General features: G+C 38.1%; 1 protein-coding gene across 2 annotated transcripts in view; it reads right to left on the reverse strand.

Annotated features, from left to right (window-relative positions):
- Window positions 1–1388: 1388 nt before the first annotated feature.
- Window positions 1389–21254, reverse strand: part of myo10 (myosin X) — a 56562-nt gene continuing 36696 nt past the window's right edge. For both annotated transcript variants that reach the window (XM_051861457.1, XM_051861465.1), the window contains 17 exons: window positions 17482–18396; window positions 16765–16885; window positions 15422–15665; window positions 14919–15014; window positions 14706–14799; window positions 14251–14306; window positions 13671–13813; window positions 12046–12237; window positions 11795–11952; window positions 11588–11711; window positions 10730–11030; window positions 7609–7816; window positions 7375–7511; window positions 6918–7035; window positions 5253–5708; window positions 4730–4921; window positions 1389–2145 (listed from right to left, as the gene is read on the reverse strand). In XM_051861457.1, coding sequence (XP_051717417.1) covers window positions 2044–2145; window positions 4730–4921; window positions 5253–5708; window positions 6918–7035; window positions 7375–7511; window positions 7609–7816; window positions 10730–11030; window positions 11588–11711; window positions 11795–11952; window positions 12046–12237; window positions 13671–13813; window positions 14251–14306; window positions 14706–14799; window positions 14919–15014; window positions 15422–15665; window positions 16765–16885; window positions 17482–18396 — 3657 coding nt within the window. In that variant the 3' untranslated portion in view covers window positions 1389–2043. The remainder of the gene's footprint in view (window positions 2146–4729; window positions 4922–5252; window positions 5709–6917; window positions 7036–7374; window positions 7512–7608; window positions 7817–10729; window positions 11031–11587; window positions 11712–11794; window positions 11953–12045; window positions 12238–13670; window positions 13814–14250; window positions 14307–14705; window positions 14800–14918; window positions 15015–15421; window positions 15666–16764; window positions 16886–17481; window positions 18397–21254) is intronic.

Here is a 21254-nt window from a genome sequence, read left to right on the forward strand (position 1 = left end):
GAGGCGCTTATTGTTATCTTATTTTCTTTTTTCCAACTCCTATCTATCAATTCTACTGTTTGCCTATTTGTTTTTAGACGCAAAGAGGCGTTCTGTGTGAATGGCCTCTTAGAAGTCTAAAATGAGAATTTTAAAGAGAAATATTGGAGGAGGAGCTTGAGTTTGATGCCAGCCCTGTTTGTTTTAACTGCGAGAGCCGTCAAAGCTTACGCTCCTCCCACATCGCGTCAGGGGTAAGTTGACGTGCATACGGCCGTCTGCTGGAACCCAGTTATTTAAGTTTTTAAAGTTATAAATATTGATATTTTTCTTACGCAAACGCATTGCTTCACTTCAGAAGGCCTTTATCAACCCCGCGAGACGTGTGGCTTTTATGATGGATAATTGCACTTTTTTAGGCTTCAAAATCTCATCCTCTATTCACTGCCATTATAAAGCTTAGATGAGCCAGGACATTATTTAATATAACTCTGATTGTATTCGTCTGAAAGAAGAAAGTCACATACGCCTAGGATGGCTTGAGGGTGAGTAAATCATGGGGTAATTTTCATTTTTGGGTGAACTATCCCTTAATGCTAAGCCAGACAATGTTGAGAATACATTGAATTCACAGGGAAGTACTGGGAAAAAAAAAGGGATTGCAAAAGGGATTAACTTTTGCTTCAATGCATTCTGTTGTAGGCATCTGTCAATATGAAATTCATACAAGTGAGTCCAGCTACCATTTTACTCTATTCCCATATGATTTTAAATGACCCTCAGAAAGATCTTACACATTGTCATCTGCCAATGCTTAAGTGCCCTACATCTCATGTTGTGTGTATTACAGCAAAAAACAAACTGACTATTAGTCTAGACTCATACAAAATTCATGAAGCAATGGAGATGGTGGTTGGATATTGCAGTAAACTGTGTGATGCTGGTAATCATTGTGCCCTTAAGATACCAAACGCTGGCCGAGTGATTTCAGAAGCTACTTAAGACAGATATATATGTAATATAAAATGTTAGGAGTGAAATAATGACAAATGTATGTTTTACATCATAAGCACATTGAAAGCCTTCTTAAAACAACTAAAAAGAAGTCTACATAGAAAATACAAAAACATTCTACAGATTTTCACCCAAAATCTGCACTGAAAATAGTAAAAAGTCTGCTGATTGCATCCATCTGGGCACGTTGTTTTCATTTTGGCACAGTTTTAAGCTCTGGAAACTTGACCAGCGTTCATGACTTGGTGCTAACTGATTAGCATAGTCTACAAAAGATTTCATTCAGATGTCATCGAGATATACAAAGTGTTAAATGAGATGTTTTTCTGTCAGAGAAATCTGTTCGGCGCTGCAAAGAGGGAATGTGGATGAAAATTTTAATGAATGTAAGAGTCTTTGACTTTTGTTATATTTATTGCCTATAAACTAATGCACAGTAAAGATACAAAATGAGAAAGATTTTCCTGTTGTTTTAGTGTTTTTATAGGCTTAGAGTAGAAAAATAATAGGACCAGAGGGAGTAAATCCAATAGTATTATCACAATCCTGCAGTTTATAAAGGTTTATAAAATATACAGCTTCTCAGAATTATATAATATACAATATAAACATTGCACATATTCACTGTCACATATAAAACAGACTTAAAGGGCACTCTGTGTGTGTTTGCATATGTGTGTATATTTCTCTGTGTGTGTGTGTGTGTGTGTTTTTAAAGGCACTGGACATGAGTGCTGGTTATTTCAGGGGCTGGACTTTCTGCCTGCAGAATTCCAAAGAAATGCAACTGGACTTGATTTAAAATGTTAATACAACTTAAAATATGGGGTTCGGTGAACAGACATGCACATGTGGCACAGTTTTAAGCACAACAACTGAATGTATGTGCCTGTGGGAACATGATAGTGTCTGTTGTGAAAGTGTCTCATGATTTTGTCTTTGGTTCTTTTGCACTCAGCATTGAAGGGTCGCTCTTTTTGTGATCAAACATTTTGCTGACGTTTATCCTTAAAGGCACATTTACAAAATAGTTTGTAAAGGGTTGAGAGATCACCAGTTGCTGCCGTGGCTGCTGATGGATTGACAAGTGCTGAAACGTTTCTTCACTATCAGGCTGATGTAAGCCTTCATGAGCTTTGCGATGTCCATCACCTACAGAGACACACAAATAGAGGAAACCAGTGTTATTTTAATATCATTGATAAGCTATTATAGTTTTTATTATTCTGAATTAGTTTTTATATATATATATAGTTTTTATTATTTTTTTATTTCAGGTCTAGTTTTAGTTATTTTAGTACTTCAAGTAAACTAAATTAAAATGAGAAATAAAATGAAAAAAGTTCATGTTAATGTTTAAATTAATGTCAGTTAACATTTATTTTATTTCACATTTATTTATTATTACTTTTTAATGGTTTTAGTGAAACTAAAACACGATAATTCAGGCCTTTATAATGACATACCAAAAAAATTAAAAAATGTGAAGTAAATGTGAGGAATTTTTTTTTTCTGTGAAGAACTGGTCCCACTTTATATTAGGTGGCCTTAACTGCCATGTACTTGCATTTAAATTAATCATTTGATACAATGCACTTACTGTGTACATACAAATGTTTTTACATTGTACTTATATATATCTGTAACTAATATTTGTAGTTACATATATAATTGCACCTTAACCCACCCTTAAAGGGATAGTTCACCCATAAATTAAAATTATCCCTTGATTTACTAACCCTCATGCCAACCTAGGTGTATATGACTATCTTCTTTCAGACGAACACAATCTGAGATATATTTGAAAATATCCTTAGTCCTCCAAGGTTTATAATGGTTGTGAATGGGGGGCCACGTTTTGAAGTAAAAAATAATTCAAACGACTCAAGGGGGTTAATAAAGGTCTTCTGAAGCAAAGCAATGTGTTTTTGTAAGAAAAATATCCATATTTAAAACTTTATAAATTCAAATAACTAGCTTCCGGCGGACGACCGTACACAGAATGCACAAGTCGATTTGCGGCGAAAGAGTATCCTTTGACCTGACGCACAACGTAATGACGAACACGGAGGTGCAGAGGATAGAGCAAAACAAATCACCGGTCATGGATTTTAGGTCTTAAAACGATAATTTTTAAAGAGAAATGTCGGAGGATTTCGATATAAGAGAAGAGTAGCTTAAATTTGTTGCATAGCCCTATTTGTTTGAACCGTGAGAGGCGTCTAAGCTTACAATACTCCAACAGTCTGCGTCATACATCACATCAGAGGATTACTTATTTGGCGCAAGTCAACTTGCACATTCTGCGTATGGTCGACCGCCGGAAGCTAGTTATTTGAATTTATAAAGTTTTAAATATGGTTATTTTTACTTTTTTAATGGATGGATGCATTATTTTTGGCTTCAAAACACAGCCCCCCCCCCCCATTCACAACCATTATAAACCTTGGAGGACTAAGGATATTTTTAAATTGATCTCTGATTGTGTTCGTCTGAAAGAAGATCATCATATACACCTAAGATGGCTCATGATCATCATCATGATCTGTTTTTTTTTTTTTCCAATGGACCTGTTGAACTGGTTCAAAAACCACACTTAATGATTCATTCATGAATAGACTGATTCGATTTCTGCAATTCTCAAGCTAAGAACTAAAAACGAACTGATGAGTTAAATGTTCTAATCGTTCAGAGTGAGTCTTGACTTAACTCACAGAATCAGTTGTGTCCAACTCAAATGATCCTATTTCACTTCTGAATGAAAATTTCCTGATAATTTACTCACCCCCGTGTCATCCTAGATGTTCATGTCTTTCCTTCTTCAGTCGAAAAGAAATTAAGGTTTTTGAGGAAAACATTCCATGATTTTTGTCCATATAGTGGACTTCAGTAGGGTACAACGGGTTGAAGGTCCAAATTGCAGTTTCAGTGCAGCTTCAAAGACGCTCTACACGATCCCAGACTAGGAATAAGGGTCTTATCTAGCGAAACGTTGTCATTTTCTAACAAAGATAAAAATTTATATACCTTTTAACCACAAATGCTCGTCTTGCACTGCTCTGCGATCCGCCACACGTGACATAATCACGTTAGAAATGTCAGGTGAAAGTAACAATCCAGTGTCTACAAAGCGAACGTGCAAAGATTAAGCCAAACGGCCTTTCCAAAAAAAAGTTAAAACAATGATGTCGAATGATTTTGAAGTTGGAGGAGAAAATGAGATGGAGTGTTTCACCCTACTGCGGTACTTCCACCTACATTATGCATGACATTTATAACGTGATTACGTCATGCGTGGCGGATCGTAGAGCAGTGCAAGACGAGCAATTGTGGTTAAAAAGTATATAAATATATATATATTTTTTTATAGAAAATGAACGATCGTTTCGCTAGATAAGAGCCTTATTCCTCAGCTGGGATCGTGTAGAGCTCTTTGAAGCTCTACTGAAACTGCAATTTGGACCTTCAACCCGTTGTACCCCACTGAAGTCCACTATATGGAGAAAAATACTGGAATGTTTTCCTCAAAAACCTTAATTTCTTTTCGACTGAAGAAAGAAAGACATAAACATCCTGGATGACATGGGGGTGAGTAAATTATCAGGAAATTTTAATTCTGAAGTAAACTAATCCTTTAAATGTGTGGAAGATTTGACCGATGAAGTTAATAATAATTAAGTTACTATAAATTACAAATTTTAGTGTTGCTTATAGAAGTATGGGGAAAAGTTTGTACCATGCTAGTGTTGAAGAGGAGCTCTCGTCCCTCCACGCTGATCTTGTAGATGTTTGGCTGCGGTGCACCAAAGGACAGAATGACCTCGTAGAGAAACACCTCCAGAGGCCACGCCTCCCCACGTTTGTACACACAGACCCCCTTACGACTCACGCCCAACCACAGCTCTCCAGGATACACACCGTCTACACACTGATGCACAAAGAGAATTTATTCAGTGACCCTGCTGGCTGATCATAAGTGAGTGTACTGGTTTGAACTACATAATGAGGACCCAAAATCCTTGTATTATAATGTGTATTCAGGTTTCAGGCCACGCCCCTACATTACATAGCAATGTCCTCACAATACAAATGGCTAAATAAACATACTAAATGATTTATTAAAAATGTAAAAATGCAGAATGTTTTCTGTGATAGGTAGATTTAGGGTTAGGGGCTAGAAAATGTCATTAGCTCAGTTTAAAAACCATTACGCCTATGGAATGTCCTCATAATGTACCAACATGTGTGTGAGTTCTTACCTCCACATCAAAGAGGGTAGAGCCATATCCCTGCCATTCCTTGATGAGACTCATGTATTTTTTCATGGCTTGCTCCTGTTCCATCCCCTGCAGTTTACGCCATTTCTCCACCAAACAACTTCTCAGCCCCGCCTTCTCATCTTGCAGCCATGCCTCTATGGCTGCAGGCTCCTCCCCTTGGCGCTGTCGCCCCAGTGTCCCTCGGAAGCTCCGCCTCAGCGTGCCTTCCAGGAAACTACCTCTCTTTCTGTCTGTGGATGGTGTGGCAGATGCGAAGCACCGTGCGGACTGCTGTACTCGAGCACGCAGACGGGCCATGGGGAACACCTGCTCCAACTCAGGCAAGACACTCTGCGTAGTGTAGTCTCCCAACAAATACTGCAACCGAAGAGCAGCCAGAAACTGCAAGGTCTCTTCTGGGGCAGGATACTGACCCCTAATGACAGCTTCATGAGCCTGAGAGAGAGAAAGAAAGATTGAAACCACATTTGTGAAATGTTTACAGTGAAGAAATCACCCTAAAAATCTGTTTTTGGCTTGACCGTCAATAGATTTATTATTAAAAAACTGTATACATGCATGATTGAATGTGTATTTGTGTGTGCCCAACAGAATAAAGCAGAATGTTATGACACACGATCTTAAAGGGTTAGTTCACACAAAAATGAACATTCTGTCATTAATTACTCACCCTCATGTCGTTCCAAAGCCGTAAGACTTTCGTTCATCTTCGGAACACAAATTAAGATCTTTTTGATGAAATCTGAGATGTCTGTCCCTCCATTGACGACCACTTTGATGCTTCAAAAAGTTCATAAAGAGATCGTAAAACTAATCCATATAAATCGAGCGGTTTAGTCCAAATTTTCTGAAGAGACTTGATCGATTTTTACAGATTTAAATTAAACAGATTTAATTTAGGCTTTTACTCGCATGTAAACATTGATCAGCGAACATAAGCAGAATCTCAACCGAACCTGAATAACGTACAAGAACAAACCTCTTCCGACGCAATACGAGAATGAACCTCATTGGTTACGCAGCATGTTTGAGCTTCCGGAAGAGGTTTGTTCTTGTGCGTTATTCAGGTTCGGTTAAGCTTCTGTTTATGTTCGCTGATCAATGTTTACATGCGAGTAAAAGCCTAAATTAAATCTGTTCATCATAACAAGTGATTTGGACTAAACCCCTCGATTCATATGGATTAGTTTTCCGATCTCTTCTTTATGAACTTTTTGACACGTCAAAGTGTCAGTTGCAAAAGCAGTCTATGAAAGGAAATCTGACAGAATTCTATCATCAAAAAGATCTTCATTTGTGTTCCGAAGATGAACGAAAGTCTTACGGGTTTGGAACGACATGAGGATGAGTAATTAATGACAGAAATTTCATTTTGGGGTGAACTAACCCTTTAAAAAAATGTGGTGCTGTAGATGTGAGATTCTGAAAACAGTGAGACCATGCATTTGTGCACATAGACTAAAAAACAGACCATATATTGACTTTTTTTTTGTAATGACTACACAATGCTTTCAGCTGCATTATTTCATTTTCTCTGCAATTATTTGTATATGTGATTAAATAATAAATATAAATGTATACAGTTAAATGATTGACAGCTCTATTATTTGTGTTTTTAGGCCAGATTTTAAACTGAAACCAGACCTGCTCAAACATGAATGCAAACTCCACACTGTCAGCAGGAACGCTCTCGGGTTCTGAGAAACAGAAAAGCTTGAAATAAAATTTCCAGCCCTCTCCTTCCTGTCCTTTACTTGCCAACCTGAATGATAAAAATAGAGAGAGAGAGAGAGAGAGAGAGAGAGAGAGAATGAATAATAAACAATTTTGGGTTTTTTTTTGGTAATATGATGCATAAAATCTTCCTTTGTGTTCTACTGAAGAAACAAAGTCATCTACATCTTGGATGCCCTGGGGGTAAGCAGATAAACATCAAATTTTCATTTTTGGGTGAACTATCCCTTTAAGTGTTCTATACTCATGGCTTTAATAGTATACATTTTGGATTAATTAAAAATAAAAAATAAATAATATATAATTTATATATAATGTATAAATATTTATATAATTTTAAGGTATGGTGATTTGAGGTGAGACTCACTTCTCAAACTTAGCGAGGATGTCGGCCACCACAGTCCTGCTCTCTATGGCTCGGTCTGTGGTGTCATTATGTTCAAACAAAGCGAACATGTTCTTACAGTCCTCCATGGAGAGACCCTTCAGCAGCTTCTCAACCACCTAGAGACCATGAGACACACACACACAGGGTTACTGTGAGTCTGAAGCTCATATGTATATGTATGTGTGTGTGTGGATGTGTTTATGTGTTGTGTACCTCTCCTGCAGTTGTGTGTGAGTTAATGGTGATTTTGCAGGACCCGCCACCATGGCAGTAAACTGTCGATGTCATTTCCTGTCTGCTCAGTATGGCCCTCAGCTCCTCCTGTGAAGGAACGTATTCGCGTCCACGCATGTGCCGCAAGGCGTCTTGGGAGAATGTAGCATACCGTTCCATCTCAGTGCCTGGGTACAGCTCTCGTGTCCTGAGTAGAAAATCAGTCACAACCTAATCAGTTGGTAACATGGTTAAATCTCTTCATCTCCCTCTCATTGGTTACGTTCATAATGGAGAAATCAAACCATGATTATTCATAGGTGTAGCGTCTGGATAGATCCGGCGGGGTCAATCAAAGTTAGAATCTTCAGAATGCTTTTAGCCTCCTGAACTGTGCATGTAAATCACGAATCGGCTCCGGCAAGTCCGGGACCAATTGCCCCATTGGCACCTTTGTTACCCCAGTAAAGAAACACAGAACACATTCTATCCAGCCCCAGAGACTTCAAAGAGTCACCCTGGTGGGACTAAAGGACATATGGTCACAGACACTGGCCACAACCCCAATACACACACACATACAGACACTCACAAACACGCATGGAGATTGTGAATGTACATTTATCCTCCAAATATGACTGTGCCAATATGTACCCGTCGCTGTATTTAAAGGTGCATGTATTTATCCCTAGTATATAAGCTTAGCTACGACTGTAGTTGTATTAGTTTTCTTCTAAACGATAAAACTCAAGTATAAACTGTATCTCACCTTTTATGTCTTTGCCATCTGACAAGTTTGGTCTCATTGTAAAGCTTTCGTTATGCTCTAATTGAAAATGTATGTCACATGACTGTAAAATGCATTCTTCTATTTTTAATGGTACTTTGAAGAAAATGTACTCAGATCGGACACTTCGTAAACCATGCAAATTAGGTCATAAATGGAGACAAAGAAAGAGTTTGCCCGCCAAAATCGCACCCTCATCATTGGCTGATGTATCCCAGGAGGCGTTCTGGCCTGTTGTCCTTAAAACACAACGACACGCATCTCTCATTGTCTCTCGATTGTCTCTCGCCATTTAACACACGTCTCTCCCGGACGTCTCGGCGACCGCGCTTCCATCACGCGCCCCCTCTCTTCGGGACGACCATCCTTTGGCAACAAGTTTCTTTGTCAAACCCTCTTCATCCGTCGCCCTAAGTCTTCACTCTTCATCGCCTAGGAGACGGACTCTTTTTCTTTCCTTTCCGGTTATCTTACTCTTAAGTTAAACCCTTGTTTGAAAATCCCGCCGAAGAACACCTTCTCGGAAAAGGACCAATCGCTTCAGCCGCACGCACCGAAACTCCTGCAGAAACACGAAACGACCACAGCACCTGAACCTATGCAAGTATAGAACCATTCTTTCCAAAGCGTTTTAAGCTCGATGTGTAAGCTGAGTTTCCTTGCTGGCTCTCAAAGGTTTTAACTGTTAGTAAGTTGCCATTCCTTTGATCACCTCTGTTTTCTTGACTTTACTTTCGTTTTCCATATAGGTGTATTGTTTGTGTATGTCTAGTAGTATAGTCTCTGTATCCGTAGTTTCATATATTAAATACATTATATTCATGCTCGATTGTTTTTTTTGCTCATGCAACAAACCCAGGTCACTTTAACGTTTCGATCCAGTATCCTTGCTTTACGCATTGATGCTAGAATAGGAAGTCTTTCTCGTGGCCAGAGAAAAACCTTCCTTTTATAATCGGCTATGAGGAGCTAACGGTTTGCTGGACAAACTAATAGTTTCTCTAAATTATTATCAAACCAGAACTAATCATATATGTGATTGATTATAATTCGTTGTAATTAATTCACAATATATGTATAATTCCCTCTCGGGTCGGTATATGTATTATAATTAATCATAAAGCTTTATGATTTATTATATTCATATATTTCACCCATAAATTAATTAAATACCTGTACTGATTCGCTACATAGGTATGCAAAATATATCAGAAACATATAGTTTCTTCGATTTTTAAATTTAAACGACCTTTGTTGTCACCTGATGCTCACCTTTGAAGATAATCTTTTAAAAAAAACTAATTTAATAAAATGTTAAAAGTAATCTTTTGCAAATCTCAAAATGACTATGTATTTTTTCATGATGTTTTTCATGTTCAATGTTGTTATTCCTAAATTCACTTCTATATTTAAAATAATTGATTTTAGTTTGTGTTTTATTTTTCGTTTATTAAGACAAAACAATATAGAATTTTCATCAACTATTTATTGGTTATTATCATATTGGCCCAAATTTTAATATTGGTCCTATTTTCTTTATTGGTCCTTCCTTCTGACTCATTATTTGATCAGACTGCAAAACTTTTACACAAATTATGATTTTAAAAAGCAAAATAACAGTATTTATTATTTCCAAGATGATAATTGGACACCATTCACCGAATTAAACATGCAATGTAACAAGGTCATGTGACAATGTTGTGTACTGCTGTTTGATTTCAGATTTATTGTTTCTGTTTCACATACTAAATCACATAATAAATAGTATATACACTACCGTTCAAAAGTTTGTGGTCAGGAAGATTTTTTAATATTTTTGTAAGAAGTCTCTTATGCTCACCAAAGCTACATTTATTTGATCAAAAACTAAGTAAAAACAGTAATACTGTGAAATATTATTGCAATTTAAAATGTAATTTATTCCTGTGATGGCAACACTGAATTTTCAGCATCATTACTCCAGTCTAAAGTGTCACATGATCCTTCAGAAATGATTCTAATATGCTGATTTGGTGCTCAAGAAACATTTCTTATTATTATCAATGTTGAAAACAGTTGTGCTGCTTTGTATTTTTTTATTTCTACCATGATACTTTTTTTTGGATTCTTTAATGAATAGAAAGTTCTTTGTATAAAGGATTTTACTGTCACTTTTGATCAATTGCTGAATAAAAAAATCTTACTGACTACTGAATGGTAGTGTACTCTACTGTGCAGTATGCAGTAAGCAAGTATTGATCTTACATTATCTAATTTATCTCTTTTTTTTTTTTTAACCTTTTGGCATTCTGACAGGACAAAATACTCCAAATACAGACACACATGCTCACTGACCTCTTCAAGTGAAATTTCAGGTATTTAAGAACACTTCTGGAGGCGGGGCTAAATGTGCAGCACATGCAGGCTATGACTCGCCAGCCACTAATGTGGGCGGGGCCAGCAGGTTTCGGGTGGTGTGCTGTCTGTTTGATGAGCTGGCAGAAGAGCTCGTCTCTCAGGGGTCGTAGGTCATGAGCCGTCTGCAGAAGCCCCTGGATGTGAGGGATGGGACTGTCTTCAGCCTCTAGCTGATGAAGAACACTAAAGAGCTTGAGGGCCTCAGCCTGGAGCGTGCCGTAATTTCTCCCCTTGTCAGCTAAAAACATGAATACACAGAGTGCTTATTACCATTAGGGTGTATTAGAACATATATGTCAAGTCACATGTATTTATATAGTGCTTTATAAAATACAGATTGCTTCTAAGCAGCTTCATAGTAATGAACAGAAAAATAACAGTGTCGATGTTGCAAAGTTGATTAATTATGAAACAACCTCAATTTCAGCTATAAAGCAGCTCTACAGAAGACATTAATGTCAATGTTGATTCAATTCAGTTCAATAACAAAGTGAATGTTCATTAGTTATGAATCAAACTCAGTTCAACGATAAAGTAGCTCTACAAATGATAATAGTGCCATTATTCAGCTCAAGTCAGTTCAATGTTGATTCAATTCAGCTTAATAAGTGTTTGAGTTTCAGAGTTCATCAATAATGAAACAAATTCGATTCAGCTGTAAAGTGGCTCTACAGAAGACAATTATCATTATCCAGCTCAAGTTTTGTTCTCATCCTATAGTTTCAGTGCAGTCAAATTGATAATAATACTAAATATTAAGTGTATTTTAAATATGTGTGTGTGTGTTTCACTCACAGCTGAGCTGTGCATCTCCATAGGGTAAAGGCAGGAGGGCTGTATGTAGAGGGTGGTGTGTGTAACGCAGTATTGGGTTCCTCTTGTAGATCTGCTCCACTACCTCTGAATTCAGACAGTTCTCCTGAAAACAAACAATTACAACAGCATTTCAATAAAATTATGTTAAAAAACATAAATGCATATGCAATGCAATGTGCATTTTACCTTGATGTCCTGTATAAGTTGCTGTGTGTGTGTATCGATTAGCGGTTTTCCGTCAATGACGGTTTGTACAGCGTTGGCCCATCGACTAGCCTCTGTCTGCAGCTTAGAGTACAGCCTGTATGAATGCTTACGACCAAATACGCTCACGTTCCAGTAGCCTATAGGCACACAAAAATAGAATAGAGTCTGAAAAAGATGTAAATGTTTGTTGGTATACTCTACTGTTTATGTGTTTGTATGTGTGTGCTTACCGGTCTCTCTGAAGACTCTCTCATCAGGAACGATCACAGAGCAGAGGCTGTTAAGCACTAAAGAGCCCAGTTTAAGAGCGTTTCTCTCTGAGCTTTTATAATAATCCACAGAATTGTGAGTCAGCACAAACCAGCGCTTCTTCAGCTTAAGATTCCCCCGACTGCTGCCCCGAATCTCTTTATACAACCAACCTGGAAACCAAAGCAGAGAGAGAAACAGAAGGGAGAGATTTGACATATTTTCACATTTTAAATTCAGTTTGTAGATGAAGGCATCCTAACAGGATCACTTCATTTGAAAGTGAACATTATAACATGTTATTGTGGTCTAAGCCATCTTTTCTCCTGACTCTTTATTTGTCTAAACACTAAATTAACCATCAAGTATGTAATATATATTACAAATAATTAATTCAAAAAGAGGATAATATTTTCAATATCAAATCAATTAGGGTCATTCCATGTGTCAACTCAACCATAGGTCCCCAGCTCAAATTTTTAGTTAATAATAAGTAATGAAAGCCAAAATATTAAATGCCATGGATGAATATTTACTGAGTAATCCACTATTTTGTAAAATTCCTCGTAAAATGTAAAATTTAAAGGGCCTATAAAAAATGAAGATACCCCCCCAAAAAAGTTTTGTTAAGAAGCAAAATCTAAAAGGATATTATAGGTGCAATAGGTGACTCTCTACAGAAACATTTTTTGTTATACTGGTTGAATGTCTCCTCATATCCTGACAGCAATCACTATGTTAAATGGTCTAAATGTATTTTTATAAATATATATTGTCTGTGGAAAGCATAGGAGAATAAAATGTAAATCCAATCATTATATTTGTTCCGAATGAAATAATACGATGTCCTACCTGCCTGTCAACATATGTTTACATACCCTCACGCACCCTGTACAGCGCATTTCATGCTATGCAGAGTTTATACAGACAGATGTCAGTGACGGAGCACCGCAAACAAACAGCAGCCACCTTTTACAGTTCCTACCGAATTAAAACAACAAGCTTATGTGGCGTTCATGCCAAAACTACTGTAATTAAGAGATGGCAACCCGTGACGTTCTAACCGGAGCTGTTCAGTCAGACTCGGAATTGTGCATATCCATGTCAACAGTATCAACACCGAAATGAATCTGCAGCAGTCAAGTACAAGCTCTCTTAGTTGTTTACGTTCATTATTATTACTGCTTTGAGACATGAGGAATGTCGTCTCTTGTGACACTCTGACTAGAGCAGCTGTGTGTGTGTGCATTTCTGTGTTTTAGAAGAGGCGTGGCTTTGGACGGCGGTTTGCAGGGAGAGTGGGATCGTATGCTTTCAATAACAGCAGGCTAACGTTAGCATTTCCCAGATCACCTACTGCACTTTTAAGATATCTTTAATACTTCTTGAGTTACAGGCATGCAAACTTTGGGGGGAAAAACACAAAAATGCTTTTAAACATTTTTAACATCCAGCTTTGCTCTGATTCTATGACTGACAAGGAAGAGTGATGAAACATCCTCATACAGTGAGAAATAACTAATGTAAAGTATTTAACGTAAAAATATTCTTCAGACAATCCATTAACAGCTGAGCAAGGCTTTTGTGCAAATAGGTGACCTCTCACCCCTGATGATGAACTCCTGTCCTTGCACACGTGTGTCTCCTTTCGTGCGTTGGAGCAACGTAATCCAGTGATGCATTTCTTCTGCTGACTCAGCCATGCAATGCAGCACACGATGGGCTGTAATTATAACGAAGGCATTTGGCCTGGATAGAGAGAAAATGCGAAAACATTTAAAATATTTTATTGTCTACATGACAATGCAACTTATTGGTTTTTCTCAGAGAAAAAAATAAAATAGTTATTGTGAAATTAAGTTTAAACATTTACATCCATTTTGCAGATGTCTTTATCCAAAGCAACATACAAATGAGGAACATCACAAGTAAACTGTTATAGATGCAACAACAATTATAGTACACAAGTTTAGTGAAAAAAATAAAATGAGAATGAGACTAAAATGAGTCACATTGTGAAATATAAATTTATAATTGCAACTGAGAAAGTCACAATTGTTAGATATAAAGCTGCAGTTATAAGAAATTATTTTAAAAAAATGTTTAAAAAAATAAATTAGTATATAAGATATATATAATGTAAAATAATGACAGGGAGACAGGGAGAGAACAGAGTGTGTGTTTACCTTTCAGGGTTGTCAGAGGCACATACAGAATCAATCATTCCCACATCCAGTGTGCCCTATGAAAAATAAAAACATCTTTTGTAAATATCTTATGAATTGCAAATGTGTGTGTGTGTGTCCTGGTAAACCCTATGTTTTGTGGACCAAATGTCTCCACAAAGATAGTAATTTTTGACCTTGTGGTCTAATATTTTGACCTTGACCATTTTTAAGCCCCATATGGAAAACAGCTTACAAATAATACTAAATGATGTTTTCTGAAAATGTAAAAATGCAGAATGATTTCTGTGAGGGTTGTGTTTAGGGGCAGGGTTAGAGTTAATGGATAGAATACACAGTTTGTACAGAATAAAAATCATTATGTCTATGGAAAGTCCCCATAAAATGTTTGTGTGTGTGTGTGTGTGTGTGTGTGTGTGTGTGTGTGTGTGTGTTTGTGTGTGTCTAATACTTACCACAGCATTCTGAGGATTTGCTTGTTCATCATGCATCTCTCGAATTTCCTGTTCTGTCGACATGTGCACCTGACTTAACACGCTGAACCAATGACTGCACACAACACAGAGACTAATTAAAAACCTCAATTCGATGTTTTTACTCATTTACCAAGTAAACGTCAAGGCTTGAAGCACACAGGATTAAAAAATACAAAACATAAACACACTTACCTAGAATCTTCTGCATTTTCTGCAACAAGGTGGTATGTTCTCCCTGGCATAACAATGTCAATCCCATTCTCCTTCCCTGTTACATCAATAATCTCTCTAATAGAACAACACAAAAAGAACAAGTCAAGTCACCTTCATTTATATAGAGTTTTATACATTACAGATTGTTTAAAAGCAGCTTTACAGTGATAAAGCTGTGAAAAAGTTCAAAGTGAAAAGTTCAAAGAGAAATATAAATAACCAAATACATTTTGTTGTCTTTTTGCTGCTTCAAAAGAAAAATTTATGGGGAAAAAAAACTATTTTCTTAGAATCAATAGGCCTTTAGGCTGAAAAAAGAAAGTATTTTTATATATGGTATTTGTTTTTGATTGATAGGTTTAGCCCCCTAAAAGTGTCAAGAACAATGAGGCAACAGAGCATGACCGTAGCTCTCCAGATGTAGTGTCACTGATTGTGAGTGAACCTGAAACCTTTGTTTACTGTACTTCCTGAGGTCTTACTTGGCTTCGTGCATGTCCAGCATGCCTTTCATCCGCTCCTCTGTGTCATTCTCATAGTAGATGAGTTTGCTCTGTCGCAGGACAAACCAGCGGCGTCTCCAGTTGCGACGAGAGAGCGTGGAGGAGCCTCCGCCCTTCTTCAGCAGCCAGCCCTGTTTGAGCGCCTCTTGTCTGCTCCTAAACCACAGAAATGTTTCATCCTTGAGCACACACCAGCGACGCTTCCAGGAGTTCAACAGGCCACCTGCAACACACATCCAGGCACATCCAGGCTTTCAATAAATGAAATGCTGCAACAGTGTCACCATTAAACATTTTCGCTGACTTAAACTTCAGCTGTGCACAAGAATTAACATATAATGTGGCTTCTGGTTAAACAGTTTCAGCATGCAAATGATTTAAACAAAGAAGATTTAAACAAAGAAGTACAGTTAAACATCAAAACGCTGACTCATTATTGGCCGGCTCACACGCATGCGTCGTGCTGCTCACAAGTGCAGCTTTGGCCAATACTGAGCTGGCGTTTGAACGTAAACACGGAAGCGCTGCACTGTGCTTACTGTGTCACCTGCGTAAGGATAATGACAGGGAAGAGAAGAGATTGTTGAATAAAGTCGTTATTTTTGTTTTGTTTTTGCGCACAAAAAGTATTCTCGTCACTAAAATTATGGTTGAACCACTGCAGTCACTACTACTTTAATGATGTCTTTAGTTCCTTTCTGGGCCTTGACAGTGGTGGTTAAATTGCTGTCTGTGGAGAAGTCAGAGAGCTCTCGGATTTCATCAAAAATATCTTAATTTGTGTTCCGAAGATGAATGAAGGTCTTGCAGGTGTGGACCAACATGAGGGTGAGTAATTAATAACAGAATTTTCATTTTTAGGTAAACCAACCATTTAAGTATGCAAATATTAAAAGTGATAAAATCTGTCTCTTCTAAGCAAATCAAATTTTCGTCCTAATCAGATATGGCCACCACAAACAGTTGGTTTATATATCTAATGTTTATATATATGATCTAATGTTGGACTGGGTAGCCCTGCCCAATGAAATCTGATTGGTCAAAATCTTGCTCTACAAACATTAAACAATTTAAGAGTAAATTTAAACTTAATTTAAAAAAAAAAAAAGTATAAAGTTTGTTTTTGTTTTTTTTGTTATAGGCAGCACACTTATAGCTAAAATAAGCTACAAAACTTAACTAAACTTAAAACTTAACTTCAGAAATATTTGGAAAAGAAGAAAAAGTGATATGAATTTCATTACACTGTCTTGCAAACACATAATTAAACAAACATAATAAAGGAGAGGTGTTGAGGGAGGAGTGGGCAAAACTCTATTTACCTTTAATATAAAGAAAGCTGTGAAAGTAGGGGAGAGTGACACAACTATAGACAGAATCCCGCCGGTAAGATGATTCATCGTCAGTGTCAAACCTTTCAAAGTCATCTTCACTGTCCTCAAACTGATGGAAAGAAACAGGGATACACAATCAGCAATTACACAAGCATGAACACATGCTTTTAAAGTCATGAAATGGCATTCACAACTCGTTTTGTTTCAGTAATGTGATGTACGTTACCATTTAGAAGTTTGGAGTAAGTAAAATTCTTTAATATTTTATTTGATGAAAACACAGTAATATTTTGAAATATTATTACAATTTAAAATAACTGTTTTCTATTTATTTTAAAATGTAATTTATTCCTGTGATGCAAAGCTGAATTTTCAGCATCATTCCAGTCTTCAGTGTCACCTTCAGAAATCATTCTAATATGCTGATTTTGGTTTGGATTCTTTGATGAAGTAAAAATTCATTTGAAGTATAAATCTTTTGTAACATTGTAAATGTCTTTACTGTCACTTTTGATAAGTTGAGTCCTTGCTGAATAATTTTTTTTTTTTTTAATTAATTTCTTTAAAAATGACATCAGAGCACCTTGAACATGCAAATGTGTTGTTAAAAGACAAAAATGTTTGGGAATCCCTGCTCTACAAAAAACCTGAATCTTTTAATGAATCTGACTCATCAACCATGCAGAATATGTGTGAAAAACTTACTGAAGATTGTGGCCCGTCTGAGCTGAAGCGGTACGCCCCTGAGCTGACACTGGTGCTGGTTGCCATGGAGCTGCGGTGGTCATGTGACCAGTAGTCATTGTGAGGTGGGAGGCTGGGAGGTCGCATGATCATGCCTCCATCATAATCATCTGCATCATAATCTGAATCTTCATCGGGAGGGATTAGCTCCGCCTCTTCTTCCTGAACAGCCTGAGAGTAGGTGGAGCCACTGCTTGAGGGTGGAGCATTAAAAGCTGAGGGTATGATGATGGGCAGGGCTGGGGGCAGTGGCATACGGTCATTTGCATAAGGATCCTCTTCGGAGGAATCATCGCTGGTGCGGATTCCACTGGTGCGCTGGCCATCTGAGTGGCCGTGCTCGCTGGGATTAGGTGAGTCTTTAAACCCGTCATCCACTCCCAGACCTTCATCCACCTCATCTTCCTCACCTCTGGCTACCCCCTGCTGTGAGCCACTGGATCCCCCCAGAGAGCTCTCGATGTTACGCACGCACTCGTCGATCTCATCGAAGTTGAGCGAGGTGAGGAACTGCTGCGCAGCCTTGCAGGCCTCTTCTTCCAGCCTGCGCAGCTCCTGATCACGCAGCCACTGCAGACGATGCAATGACTGCGTAGTTAGACTCTGCTCCTGAGCTTCTTTCTGTCGCCGCAGGCCTTCAATCTCACGCTCCAAACGCAAGATCTCCTCCACCTGTGATGCCTGGTTTGTTTCTCCTTCGAACACCTCGTCAAACACCTGCTCCGCAAGTGATTTCTCTGCTACAGGGCTCTCAGGAGGGCCATTCTCAAGTGGGCTACTCTCTGGTACAATACTGTCTGGTGCGGTATTCTCAGATAAGACGCTTTGAATCATCTCATTTTTCATTTGTTCCTCTAATCTTCGAGCCTCCTCCGCCTGCATAGAAAAGAAGACTGTGTTACCCAACATGCAACATAAACAGAATGTCACTTGAACTGGTTTTGTTATGAATGCTGCATTTAAAAAAAAAAGAAAGAAAAGAAACATCTTACATCTTGTACATCTTATATCTACTCTTGAATTGTATACACACACACATACATATATATTAGGGGTTGCACAGACTAGTTGACAAATATTTCTTATCCTATTGAGCCCTCTATAGGCCATGATCAGCAACTCAGTCAGTCACAGATCATGGCCTATAGAGGGCACAACAGGTTAAGAAATATTTGAAGTCCAAATGACAAGTAAATGCATACTCTGAGAGCGCTCCACAAGTTATGTTTGGTTATTATACCATCTGGATGCTCAACATCAATAGGGTGATCGGGCTAAACAGCTTATTGTACACGTAATCATAATCGTATTGTACAGTTAATCATCATTCTAAATGAATGTGCTGCTGTGTAACACACACACACACACATCACAGACATCTGGACCAATCAGACACAATTATTCATTATATTTAATGAATTATTCAGAAGCACTCTCTCAACAAAGGTCTGTGAACCCTCCCCCAAAAACTGTAACAAATGCAGTTTTCACATTTGTGAATGAATGGGTCGCTCTCAGGAGCTCAGTGAATTCAATCGTGGTACCGTGATAGGTTGCCACCTGTGCATTAAGTCCATTCGTGAAATTTCCTCACTACTAAATATTCCACGGTCAACTGTTAGTGGTATCATAACAAATTGGAACAACAGCAACTCAGCCACGAAGTGGTAGGCCACGTAAAATCACAAAGTGGGGTCAACGCATGCTAAGGTGTTGTGCAGAAGTCTGCAGAAGTCGGCAACTTTCTGCAGAGTCAATAGCTACAGACCTCCAAACTTCATGTGGCTTTCAGATTAGCTCAAGAACAGTGCATAGAGAGATTCATGGAATGGGTTTCCATGGCCGAGCAGCTGCATCCAAGCCTTACATCACCAAGTGCAATGCAAAGCGTCGGATGCAGTGGTGTAAAGCACACTGCCACTGGACTCTAGAGCAGTGGAGACGTGTTCTCTGGAGTGACGAATCACGATTCTCTGTCTGGCAATCCTATGGATGAGTCTGGGTTTGGTGTTTGCCAGGAGAACGGTACTTGCCTGACTGCATTGTGCCAAGTGTAAAGTTTGGTGGAGGGGGGATTATGGTGTGGGGTTGTTTTTCAGGGGTTGGGCTTGGCCCCTTAGTTCCAGTGAAAGGAACTCTTAATGCTTCAGCATACCAAGACATTTTGGACAATTTCATGCTCCCAACTTTGTGGGAACAGTTTGGGGATGGCTCCTTCCTGTTCCAACATGACTGCGCACCAGTGCACAAAGCAAGGTCCATAAAGACATGGATGAGCGAGTGTGGAGGAACTTGACTGGCTTGCACAGAGTCCTGACCTCAACCCGATAGAACACCTTCGGGATGAATTAGAGCGGAGACTGCAAGCCAGGCCTTCTCGTCCAACATCAATGCCTGACCTCACAAATGCACTTCTAGAGAAATGGTCAAAAATTCCCATAAACACACTCCTAAACCTTGTGGAAAGCTTTCCCAGAAGAGTTGAAGCTGTAATACCTGCAAAGGGTAGGCCAACTAAACCCTACGGATTAAGAATGGGATGTCATTAAAGTTCATGTGCACGTAAAGGTAGGCCTCCCAAAACTTTTTGCAATATAGTGTATAACCACTTGAGAAATGTATAAACATGTATACAATTTTCCCATCTCATCATTTTCTTTTTATAGGGTTTGGCCTATGTATTAATTATCTCTTTTGAACTCTTTTGGTATTATTGTTTCAGAGTTGCATACTATGGTTAACTAAAATCACATGGGTAGCATGTGATTTTAAGCTTGTGCCAAGCTTGTGCCAGGCTGCGGCCTTGTCTTTCCATTCACCAAAGATCCTCTGAATCCAACTGGTTCTCTCTCATCAAGACAACATCAGCAAAGATCAACGGGAGCCTCCACAAATTGCATCAGGAGAGTTTAATTAAAATGGGCGAGACAGGCAAGTATCAAATTTAGTCTCATTATTTGTTACATTAAGTATCCTCACCCCCCCCCCCCCCCTCCCCCCCCCCCTTTTTTTCTTCTAATGAAGGGCGTGTTAGAACTAAACTGATGGTTTGCTCGAGGCTGTTGATCTGCTGAATTTCAAACAATGCTTCTTGCTTTCCTGTATTCTGCTTCAGCTCTCTCTTTCCCTTGGCAAACTGTATGCATGTATGTGTGTGAATTTTAGAGTTACAGTAAAGTGTTTAGTCTAGTTAATAAAGTCTTGCTCATGTCACACGTAAAGTTGTCTGTGTTTCATGCTCATATACTGGAGTCCCTAATCATGCAGATTTTGGCTACATGCTCTGAGGAGTACAGTACAGTAAGAATGTTATTTCCCATAACCTGGAAATTAACATTTCTTAGAATTAATAAACAATTAACACTGAGTGTTCACTGGACAAACAGATTAATTGATTGTAATATTACTTTTACTACATTAAGTTAATTCTATTAACTGATCCAAATATTTATAATTGATTATAAATAGTTATAATTAATTATTCATATTTTTTTTGAGCTAATTTGCTACAGCGTGCACACATTCAGTAGCGTAGAAATGTATTGTCAACACTGTTTTGTGATTTACCAATAAAATAACTTTGAAACTGAAAAGTTCTAGCATATATTTCTTAGTAACTAAAACCTACGGCTTCACTATTAGTAGAGAGACGCTGTCAGGTAGAATGAATTCACACACAAAATCGCTCTCTCACTAATGCATTCATATAAATGTAATCTTTACTGTGCTACTTT

The sequence above is a fragment of the Ctenopharyngodon idella genome, chromosome 2 (assembly GCF_019924925.1).
Source record: "Ctenopharyngodon idella isolate HZGC_01 chromosome 2, HZGC01, whole genome shotgun sequence".
In the NCBI taxonomy this organism is placed as follows: Eukaryota; Metazoa; Chordata; class Actinopteri; order Cypriniformes; family Xenocyprididae; genus Ctenopharyngodon; species Ctenopharyngodon idella.